Source organism: Chiloscyllium plagiosum, chromosome 2 (assembly GCF_004010195.1).
Source record: "Chiloscyllium plagiosum isolate BGI_BamShark_2017 chromosome 2, ASM401019v2, whole genome shotgun sequence".
Taxonomy (NCBI): domain Eukaryota; kingdom Metazoa; phylum Chordata; class Chondrichthyes; order Orectolobiformes; family Hemiscylliidae; genus Chiloscyllium; species Chiloscyllium plagiosum.
The window spans coordinates 10670787-10683063 of NC_057711.1; the positions used below are offsets into that span (position 1 = coordinate 10670787).

Below are 12277 nucleotides of genomic sequence, written 5' to 3' on the forward strand. Positions count from 1 at the left end.
TCAGTCATTGATGAGATCTTAGAATCGATTATCAAGCCTGAGATTGCAGGGTACTTGGAAGTGCATGGTTAAATAGGGCAGAATCAGCACGGCTTTGTCAAGGAAAGGTCATGCCTGACAAATCTGTTAGAATTCTTTGAAGAGGTAATGAGCAAGTTAGACAATGGAGAACCAGTGGGTTTTCTTTCATTCATTCACAGGATGATTCATTCACATTGCCAGTTAGGCCAGCATTTATTGTCCATGCTAGGTGACCAGAGAGCAATTAAGAGTCAACCACATTGCTGTGGGTCTGAAGTCACATGTAGTCCAGAGCAAGTAAAGTTGGCAGTTTACTTCCCTGGAGGACATTAATGAACCAGATGGATTTTTCATGACAATTGACAAAGATTCATGGTCATCATTAGACTCTTAATTCAATTTTTTTAAAAAATTCATTAGATCTTAATTCCAGACTTTTTTGAATTCAAATTCCACCATCTTCAATGGTGGGATCTGAACTTGGGAACCCAGAATATAACCTTGGCAGATGTAATACAATATGGCGAAATGTAAGGACATGCACTTTGGTTGGAAGAATAGAGGGGTAGAGTATCTTCTAAACAGGGAAAGGTTTCATAAATCTGAAATGCATTGGGACTTGGGAGTCCGAGTTCAGAATTTTCTTAAGGTTAACATGCAAGTTCACCTGGCAGTTAGAAAGGCAAATGCAATATCATTCATTTCAAGCGGGCTAGAAAACAAGAGCAGAGGTGAATTGGTGAGGCTTCGGTCAGACTGCATTTAGAATATTGTGAGCAATTCTGGGTCCTGAATCTAAAGAAAGATGTATTTGCTTTGGAGGGGGCCCAGAGGAGATTTACAAGATTGATCCTGGGGGTGAAAGGCTTGTCATGAGGAGAGATTGAGAACTCTGGGTCTATACTTGATGGAGTTTGAAAGCTGGGGGCGGGGGTGGTTCTGACATGGAGAAGATGTTTTCACTAGCAGGAGACACTAGGAGTGGGGGCACAGCCTGAGGGCCTTTAGAACCAAGGTCAGGAGAAACTTTGTCTGCCAGAAGGTGGTGACTCTGTGGTGGAACTCAATGACTTGGCCTCCCCAGCCCCTGTGGCACTGACTGTATTTAAAGCAGAGATCAATAGTTTCTTGATTAGTAAGGGGATCAAGATTATGGAGAGAAGACAGGAGAATGGGATTGAGAAACAGATCAGCCATAATCAAATGGCAGAGCAGACTAGATAGGCTGAAAGTCCTAATTCTGCTACTATATCTTTTGGTCACTCAGTTCACCTCAGAGACAAATGTCATGAATTCAAGTTCTATTACAGAATGCAAAATAAAGACTGCTATCCCTGGGTACTTTCAGGAGGTGCAGTCTTTTGAATAAGTTGATAAACAGAATCTGACCATCAAGTGAACTTAAAAAACAAAATTAAAAACTAAGCACATCCAGCTACCTGGATAATATTTATCCTTCTATCAAAAGCAGAGCCAGGGACTCTTGGTTGCAGGGACCGTGGGTTCAGCCACATCAGCAAAGTATGGCCAGCAGCAAAGAGATGGTGCCTAAAAGTGGGGCAACTCTTATGTTGGTGGGTCCGGCATAGGCAGTTCCAAGGCAGTGGAGGTCTCCCCTGAGTCTAGATGCTGGCAAGGACTCGGTCAGAGACACTGATATTCTGAACTTTTTACTTCTTTATTTTTTTCTAATTTATTCCTATGACCTATAATGCTGGACTGTTTATTTCTTTACTTGTCTAACTGTTTTTTGTTTCCTAAGAATTTGATCTTAAGTATCTGAACCCACGTACTTTCGTACCTAAGGTGGTGCTGTAATGGGGCAACTTTAAACTTTTCACTGTACTCATTTGACTATGTGTCAATTCAATTCATGAGAGAGGTATTACCTGGTTATGATCTCACTGCGGTTTAGTATGCCTCACTGTGTTAAAACTAGCTGCCATATTTCCTACAATACAGCAGTGAATGACTTAATGATTAATCAGTCATGAAGGATGTAAGTCATTATCATGTTAATTCACAAACAAATTCCTCTCATCAAAACTGTCAATTACAGATTCCAGAAAAAGCACAGAAGGTCAGGCAGCATATGAGGAGCAGAAAAATCGACCATTTCAAGCAAAAGCCCTTCATCAGCCCTATTCCTGATGAAGGGCTTTTGTCCGAAACACCGATTTTCCTGCTCCTCGGATGCTGCCTGACCTGCTGTGCTTTTCCACTACCACTCTGATCTAAACTCTGGTTTCGAGCATCTGCAGTCCTCACTTTTGCCTATTACAGATTCCTGCCATTTTCAACATCTGCCAATCCTCCCACGCTAAAAAAAACACTGGATTCCTTCCAGGGAGTGGAAGAAAACACGGAATCATCTCTCTACCATCATCAAAAATGCTCTCTTCAATAAATGTCTCTTCAAAGTGTTGCCTTCGAATACAACTCAGATTCGTAGAGTCAATTTAAAGTTTTACTACTGAATAGTTAAAGAGTGAGAGTTTCTCCACCTTGTGCTTTATTAAAATCTGACTGATTCCCATCATAGGCAGGGACTGATAGTGAAAAATAATGCAAGCCCTGTATATATTATAGCCCTTTAAAAACAATCAGGATTAGTTAAATCATATGACATTTTTCGTGCTCACCTGACAGAAGGCCCTTTTCCTCCATTTCATCATCACTGTCTGGCACGTCATTAAACTTCTCAATGTCCGCCAGGGATTGCCCGTAATGGGTGAGATCTTCATCTTCATTCAGGTTGTATATGTTCTTCTTTGTGTGCTGCCGCTGAAACAACAAGAACCCAAACAATTAAGTGAATCCAGCAGAGTTACACAACATTGGTCACACCATTAATTTTAATACAGTTAATTACAGGGTAGTTCATTTTCATGGGAGGAATAAGGTCATCTACCCCTTGAAAAACAAGAGATTAAGTTCTGATGAAAAATTTCACAGATCTGAAACTTTCAAAGACTTATACAAATTACCTTATCTTTTCATTGCATAAGATGCTTCCTGACCTGAATTAATTCAGATTTGCAGCATTCCTGGTATTCTTGCTTTTTGAGAAAAGTCTTTGTGGATTGGAGACACAAGGGGATCTTGAGTGTTCCGATTTGCAAGTTATTTACCTGAGCTGATAAGTGGCAAGTAACATCCACACCACACAAGCACTGAGCACTGATCATGTTCAGCAAGAGAGAGTCTAACTATCACCCCTTTACGTTCAACAGCATTATTATCACTGAATTCCTCGCTATCAATATGCAGTGGGTCATCATGGACTAAAATCTAAACTGGACTAGATATAAACACCTTGGCTACAACAGCAGGTCAGATGCTATGACTGCTGCAGTGAGTAACTCATTTCCTGTCTTGCTAATGCCGGTCTTCCATCAAAAAAGTACAAGTCAGGAGTGCAATGAAATGCTCCCACTTGACTGGATGGATAAAGCTTCAACAATGTTCCAGAAGCTTGACAATATTCTGGGCAAAACCGCCCATTTAAGTGGCAGGACAGCCACCAACTTCCACATTCACTCCCTACACTCTCTCTGCATATTGTCACCTGTCTACAAAATGCAGTTCAATAACTTACCAAGGCTTCTCAAACAGCATCTTCCATACTGATGACTTCTACCATCTAGAAGGACGAGGCCAACAGATACATGGAAACACCACCATGACCTGCAGGTTCCTCTCCAAGCCATGACTGCATCATGATTTGGGAATATATCACCATGCCTTCACTGTCACTGGTGAAAATGCTTAGGCCTCTGGGGATCCTTTCATCACTTACACTCCAGCAGCTTAAGAAGGCAGTTGACCTTCTCCACAGCAATCAGGGATGGGTACCAATACATGTCAGCCTAGCCAGCAATATCACAGCTCATGAACAAGTGGGAAAAGACAAAGAAAATAAAGCTGTTAAGATTTGAAACAAAACTTTGGATTAGTGAATGGAGTCTTCTTGTTCGACTCTGCTGAAGACCAGGATGACAGGGCAATTGCAGTGCTTCCTCTTGCCATTGTTTCTCAAACTGCTTAGTTTGACATGGTGTTAAGTATCTTAGGACCTCTTATTTAGTCACTCATTTAGTCAAGGCAGTTCTCCGATTTTATCTAGTTTTTTTTGTCTATCCTATTCCAAGTTTCTGACCTAGTACCCCATCAAAAACAGAACATTATAAAACTGAATATGCCAGGCAGACATTCATATGAAATAACCATCTACACAAAAGTACTATGATGAGAAATTTAAGTCACTATTTAGAAAAAAAGTTGGGGATGCCAGGACCATGTGACCAAGTAATATGTACATAAACAGCAGAGCAGTAGAGGAAGTTGCAGCAGATGCATACAATCTAGGGAGTTGGAGTGATTACTGGGTTGGACTCCAAGAGCATTTGAATTCACTGGGTTAAGGAGGGAATGAGCTAGAGTATTTAATACTGACTGACACACACAATCCTTGGTCAGCCCCAGTCATTGCAGCAATCCAAGCATCTGTCAGACCAACAGGATATTGAGACACCACACAGTTTTCTGAATAACAAAAGATGTCATCAGCCTGCAATGTGAATCCAACATTCATGTCCTTGTGGGTGTTGCCTCAGTTTTAAGCAGCATCGATTTTTAAGAAAATGCAGCCTTCAGACATTTTTGTGCTGCGAGTTCAGGATTCGAATCACTACAACATGAAGGAAAGGCTTGTATTTAGTGGCTTAATGCCAGACATAGAAATACTTCAGTGCTTTATACACATAGGAATACTTTAATGCACAGCACTGGCATTTTTACACAGCAAGATCCCACATGCAGAAATGAGATAAGACCATAAGACATGGGAACAGAAATTAGGCCATTCAGCCCATCAAGTCTGCTCCACCATTCAATCATTGCTGATAGATTTCTCAATCCCATTCTCCTGCTTTCTCCCTGTAACCCTTGATACTCAAGAACCTATCTATCTCAGTCTTAAATATACTCAATGACCTGGACTCCACAGCCTTCTTTGGCAATGAGTTTCATAGATTCACCACTCTCTCATAAGTTTTTCCTTATCTCCATTCTATAAGGTCTTCTTTTTACAGTCAGGCTGTGCCCTGGGGTAAGATTAGAGTGGTGCTGGAAAAGCACAGCAGTTCAGGCAGCATCCGAGGAGCAGTAAAATCGACGTTTCGGGCAAAAGCCCTTCATCAGGAATACAGCCGACATTTTGGGTAAAAGCCCTTCATCAGGAATACAATCCTCTCCTACCAATGGAAACATCTTCCCAACGTCAACTCTGTCCAGGCCATTTAGTATTCTGCATGTTTGAATTAGAGTCCCCCTCATCTTTCTAAACTCCATCAAATATAGGCCCAGAGTCCTCAAACATTCCTCATATGTTAAGCTTTTCATTCCTGGGACTATTCTCGTGAACTTGCACTAAATACGATCCAAGGCCAGTACATCCTTCCCAAACTATGGGGCCCAAAACTGCGCACAATAGTCCAAATGTGGTCTGACCAGAGCCTTATCAGGCCTCAGAAGTACATCCCTGCTTTTATATTCAAGTCCTCTCAAAATAAATGCCATCATTGCATTTGCCTTCCTAACTACTGACTCAACCTGCAAGTTTGCCTTGAGAGATTCCTGGACTAGAACACCTAAGTCTCTTTGCACTTCAGATTTCTGAATTTTTTCCCCATTTAGAAAATAGCCCATGCCTCTCATCTTCCTACCTCACACCTTCCCACACTGTACTCCATCTGCTATTTCTTTGCCCATTCTCTTAATCTGTCCAAACCTTCTATAGCCTCCCCGTCTCCTCAATGCCACCTGTCCCTTTACCTATCTTTGTATTATCTTCAAACTTAGCCAGAATGCCCACAGTTCTTTCATCTAGATTGTTAATGCATAAAGTGAAAAGCTGCGTTCCCAACACTGAGCCTTGTGGAACATCACTTGTCTGCTGTCCTGAGGACTCTTTTATCCCCACTCTCTGCTTTTTGCCAGACTGCCAAGCTTCTATCCATGCTCGCACCTTGCCTCTAACACCATGGGCACATATCGTACTCAGTAACCCCCTGGGCGGCACCTAGTCAAAGGCCTTCTTGAAGTCCAGGTAGATAACATCCATTGGCGCTCCTTGGTCTAACTTGCTTATCACTTCCTCAAAGAATTCTAGCAGGTTTGTCAGGCATGATGAAGCCATGCTGACTTTGCCCTTTTTACCATACACTTCCAAGTATTCAGAAATCTCATCCATCACGACGGATTCCAGGATCTTACCCATGACCGAGGTTAGGCTAATTGGTCTATAGTTTTCCATCTTTTGCCTTATTCCCTTTTAAACAGGGATGCCACGTCAGCAATTTTCCAGTCCTCTGGGACCCTCCTGATTCTAGTGATTCCTGAAAGATCACTACTAATGCCTCCACTATCTCTTTAACTATCTCCCTTTGAACTCTGGGGTGTAGTCCATCTGGTCCAGGAGATTTATCCACCTACAGGCCACTCAGTTTTTCTAGCACCTTCTCCTTAGCGATGGTCACTATACTCAGCTCTGCCCCCTCACACTCTTGAATTTTGGGGATATTTCTTGTGTCTTCCAAGACTTACATAAAGTAAATATTCAGTTCCTCAGCCATTTCCTTGTTCCCCACTAGTATCTCTATCTTTGCTTCTCTCTTATCCTTTATATTTCTAACAAAACTCTTACAGTCTTTCTTTACATTACAGGCTAGCTTACTCTCACATTTAATCTTCTCCCTCCTTATTACTCTTTTTGTTTGTCTTTGTAAGCTTCCCAATCCTCTGGTTTCCCACTCCCCTTCGCTTAGATGAGAAATAGGAAAATACCAAGGGCTAATCCTTGGTGGTAATGGTGCAGGAGCAGGAATAAGAAAATATACAGATGTGCAACAGTCCAGAAATGGAAAAATGCAGAGATCTTGAAGGACTAGAGATAGAGATAAGCTCCTTTGTCAATTAGCATCTACTTCTGACAATTCAAAACCTGCTCCTGATAGAAGACTTTTTTTTCCTGATCAAACAAAATGGCAAATCTGGATTTATTAATGAAATAATGCATTAGATCACTTAAAATTGCATAATTCAAACAGCAAATGGACCAAAAACAGACATTGCTGGAGAGCTTCTGAAGGGTCATTGGACCTAAAATGTTAATTCTGATTTCTCTTCACAGATGCTGCCATATCTGCTGAGTTGCTCCAGCAATTTGGTTTTGTTTCAGATTTCCAGCATCTGTAGTCTGTATTTTATTTTAGGCAAATGGACAAAAACGGCTTCTCGTTAACATCAGGGAGTTCTTCCTGATTTTCTCTGGAGAGTCTCAGGGAGGTTTCAAATGAAGCAAGACATCTGTGACAATCTAGGCTTTCTTCAGTACTGCACTGGCCCGGTCATGTACTTGAGTTAACAGGTATACATCTTGGATAGGGGTCTGCTCCAAAACAAGCTAATCTCTTAATAGAATATTGGAAAGCAGGTCTGGAAGTGCAGAGGAACCAATGAAGAGGGGAAATAAATACAATCAGAGTCAAAAACAGACCCTTCGGTCTAACTTGTCCAGCCGAATAGAAATCCCAAACTGATCCAGTCTCATTTGCCAGCTTGGGACAATTTCCACCAGGCTGTTTTACTTCCTGTGTTAAAACAGAAGAGTATTACCTGCTGCTCCAAGGAGAACCTCTTTGTCATCTTTTCATCTGGAGTTAACGTAGTATCATATTCACCAAATCGTTTGTCAAGAAATTTATTGGCCTTCCCCTTGTCCTGATATTCTTTCAGCAAAGTTTCTGTACGCTGGAAGACAAATGAGTAAAGAAATATCGTAAAATAGTCCAGTAAAATTGACAATTTGATATTTGCTCACACAATGAATCAATGATTCTAACTTTATAAATATTCTGGTAATGCTAAAGAGTTGACACAAGCATGATTGACCAAGTGGTCTCCTACTCCCATTGTCAAATGATAAACAGAAAGTGTTGGAAAAACTTAGCAAACCTGGCATCATCTGTGGATAGAAAAACAGAGTTAACATTTCACATCCAGTGTGTTGATTCTTTAAGTGAATCCAGAAGCCCAATGCTAATGCCTTGGGTGTGTCAGTTCAAATCCCTAGATCATACAGTCAGAATCAGAGATGTACAGCATGGAAGGGTGTTGGACTGGATTGGACTAGAGAGCTTAGAAAGTGAGGACTGCAGATGCTGGAGTACCAGAGTTGAAAAATATGGTGCTGGAAAAACACAGCATAAGCCCGAAACGTCGATTCTCCTGCTCCTCGGATGCTGCCTGGCCTGCTGTGTTTTTCCAGCACCACATTTTTCAACTCTGGATTGGACTAGGTCAAAAATCACACAACACCAAGTTAATAGTCCAACGGGTTTATTTGAAAACACCGGCCTTCAGAGCACTGCTCGTTCAACTGGTGCTAGTAAGAGGTGAAAGCAAATTCAATAAGAACTTTAAGAATACAACTGGATCCACATATGAAAAGGAAATATTAGAGTACTGTGGAGAAAGAAATGGGGGATGGGACCAACAGGACAGATCTATCAAATGAGTTGCATGGGTGGGATGGCTCGCATGTCTTCCTATGGTTGTGACATTGACAACCCAATACATCACAGAACAAATAGGTATTACAATTACTTACCCTTTTAATAGATTTAGATCGAGATACTCCAGGTAACCCACGGTCATGCTTTGTTTTCCGGCCAAGTATATTAAACTTCTGCTTGTTAATTTTCACCTCAAACGGATTTGTCTTAATGTCTCTTGTAGATTTTCTATTTCGTATGTTATCAGAAGAAATCTTCTTTTTCCGAGCTTTCCCCATCTTTCACAGCTCTGAAGAACTGTAAAATAAAAAAATGCAACACAGAATTGATAACTGAGCCACAGAAAATTCATGTTTAGGGGAAATACATATTTAAACATATAGTGTTATGAAGATGTAGGTATATGTACCTTTAAAAGAGTTAAAAGCTAGCAGAACTACCTGACAGCACCAAGTGTTCTGAATAAGATACAAGGTAACATGTGGTCTAGCTACTGGGGTGGTTAGGGTAGCTGGTTGCCTGGAGACAGAAACAGATTTGAATTAGGCCTATCAGTTTAAATTATACTCCGAAAAATACTAAATTCCTATCAAGTTTGAATTTAGTATATTGACAATCTTAAAAGCAAATGACACAATCTGATGCTTTGAGAGGGGGGGTGGGGGGGGGTATAAGACCAGGGAACACTGAACAGTTGGGAGGAGAATTGCCACCAGCATGTAGAGACTGCCTGAAAAATAGCTCTCTTAAAGCACCTTTATCAATCTGTTACCTGTGAAATATAACCTCTAAGAAGAAGAAAAGACGACACGGGAACAGCTGACAGGTTTTGAAAACTTGAATTTTTGGTAAATTTTAATGGGGAGGTTTAATCGGACTAGTATTATAGAAGGGAAAGTAAAAGATAGGTTAGAAGGAGTTGTAAACAGATGTTAATTAACTATTCTCTGCTATACTTTAAGAAATAAAGTCGGGAGGATCCAAGATGGCGGCGACCCAGCAAGTCTGAGTCTACAATGCTCCTCCGAAGACTTGGGCAAAGTGGGTCACCCTCCACCACACTCACCAAATCATTTAAAATAGCTGTTTAATTTAATTCGTTGCTTAGTATTAAATTTAAACAATCTAATCTTCAGTAAAAATGACTAAAGGGAAGGGAGCCCGCAGCTCTCAGCAAGCAGGAACCCCTCCCCCACCCTCTCCAGCTGCAGCTGAGACGTCCGCAGCCGCCCCGGGGGACTTACCTATGGTGGCGAGTCTCGTGGAAATCATCTCCAAACTGGATGTGAAGATCGACGCTTTTATTGAAGAATCCCAAAGTCGATGGGACTCACTCTTGGCCGCGCTGCAAAAGCACGACCGAGACATCAAGGAAATCGAGCGCCAGGTTGGAGGGGCAGAGCTAAAGGCTGCGACCTCCGAAACTATAGCGCAATCAGCTGTGGATCAGGTCCGGACTCTCGAACAGCGAGTCCAGACCTTAGAGAATCATATTGACGACCTCGATAATCGAGGGCGTCGAAAAAATATTCGTTTGCTGGGCCTTCCTGAACGGGAAGAGGAAGGCCAGCTTACAGCGTTCCTTGAGCAGTGGCTGCCACAACTTTTAAATCTGGAAGCTGGATCAGGCCAGGTAAGGGTGGAATGGGCCTACCGGGTCGCAATACGCGGGCCCGGCTCGAACCAGCGGACCCGCCCGGTCCTGTTCCAGCTGCAGAGCTATAAGGAGAGTTAGATACTTCTAGAAGCCTCTAGAAAACTTGGAAAAGATCCCCAAACCATGATCTATAAAGGATCCAAGATCATGTTATTCCAGGACTTTTCCCCAGCTCTGGTCCGAAAGAGGAAGGCATTCGATGGGGCGAAGAAGTGTTTAAGGGACTTAAATATTCAGTACTCCTTACGCTACCCAGCGACGCTACACTTTAACTATGAAGGATCAGTGTATAACTTCAGATCTCTGGAAAAGGCTAAGGAATTTTTGGACTCTCTTAGATAAATTGCAAGAGATAGTGGATGTTGGTTTGCCTTCCCCCCACTCCAGTTTATATCCCCCCCTTTTCTTTTTTTTTAACTTTACTGTTTAATATTATCCTGGGGGGTAGGGAGAGGGATTTATTTATTTGTTCTCTACTTAACGATTTTCTCCCTCCCCTTGGTTTTTTTTTTATTATTCTATATATAAATCGCAGGATTGTGAAGACAGGACTAGGGGAATGCAATCATTTTTTAAAAATTTGACCTTTCCAGACCTAACTCCGGAACAGGTATCGGTCTTAAATGCTCCCCTAACAGTCCAAGAAATACTTGACGCAATCAGGCAACTTCAGAGCAGTAAGACACCTGACCCAGATGGTTTTCAAGCTGAATTCTATAAAGAATTTACAGGAATATTGGCTGGTCCACTTATGGACATGTATAACTATGTATACAGTCAGGGCTGTCTCCCGCCTTCGCTGAAAGTGGCAAATATCTCTCTTATCCTTAAAAAAGGAAAGGACCCAGAAGATTGTGCGTCATATAGACCAATATCCTTGCTAAATGTAGATTTTAAAATCCTTTCTAAAACGTTAGCATTGAGACTAGAAAGGGTATTGCCACATATCATAAAGGAGGATCAGACGGGGTTTATTAAGGGCCGTAGATCATCCAATAATATTAGAAGGGTTTTGAATATGATTCAAGCCTGCCATCAGGGAAAGATACCAGGAGTAGTAGTCTCATTAGACACGGAAAAGGCATTCGATAGGGTTGAATGGTCATATTTGTTTTACACATCGGAAAGGTTTGGCGTTGGAAAGGTGTTTACCAAATGGGTCTCAACATTGTATAGTGATTCCAAAGCAATTGTGGTTACCAATGGATTAGGCTCGGATAGCTTCAGTGTGGGTAGGGGCTGCTGTCAAGGATGTCCTCTCTCGCCATTGTTATTTACGCTAATAATTGAGCCACTAGCAGAAGCTATACAGGCTGATCCTAATATAACGGCCCCGAGGATTGGTACAGGTAAACATAAAGTTACCCTTTATGCAGACGATGTTCTTCTATTCCTCAGTAATCCTTTGATGCCCGTACCTCGCCTAATCCAAGTTATTAATACATTTAGCGCATTCTCAGGCTATAAAATTAATTTCTCAAAATCGGAGGCTATGCCAATGGGTGGCCTTGCTATGATACCCCACTTAGTGGATGGATCCCACTTTCCCTTTCGGTGGTCTGTGGAGGGTTTCTTATATTTAGGCATTTTTATTACCCCAGTATTTGATCAGTTATATAAGGCTAACTTTGTGCATTTACTGGAAAGGTTAAGGCAGGACCTCCAGCGATGGGGAGACCTTCCAATTTTCTGGCTAGGTGGAATAGCACTAATTAAAATGAATGTCCTGCCCCGTCTCCTATACCCTATGAGGATGCTTCCGGTGATACTGCCGAGGCTGGCACTACGTAAATTATATGGCTGGTTGGGTTCCTTTATCTGGAATCATAGAACGGCCCCACATTAAGCTAAAGAAGCTACAGCTTCCACAGACAAGGGGAGGATTGGACTTCCCAGATTTTAGGAAATATCAGTTAAGTTCCCTATTAAGTTACATAGCCGATTGGGTCTTGTCTGATCCACAATCAATCTGGCTGGACATCGAGGCTTCTCAAGTAAAATGCCCACTTATTAACCTTTTATT

At 41.7% G+C, this 12277-nt stretch overlaps 1 protein-coding gene across 2 annotated transcripts in view; it reads right to left on the reverse strand.

Moving 5' to 3' along the window:
- nop14 (NOP14 nucleolar protein homolog (yeast)) overlaps positions 1 to 12277 on the reverse strand; it is a 55088-nt gene that overhangs the window by 37001 nt on the left and 5810 nt on the right. For both annotated transcript variants that reach the window (XM_043703789.1, XM_043703795.1), the window contains exons 2-4: positions 8693 to 8894; positions 7699 to 7833; positions 2664 to 2805 (exon numbers count right to left, since the gene is read on the reverse strand). In XM_043703789.1, the coding sequence (XP_043559724.1) occupies positions 2664 to 2805; positions 7699 to 7833; positions 8693 to 8875 (460 nt within the window). In that variant the 5' untranslated portion in view covers positions 8876 to 8894. The remainder of the gene's footprint in view (positions 1 to 2663; positions 2806 to 7698; positions 7834 to 8692; positions 8895 to 12277) is intronic.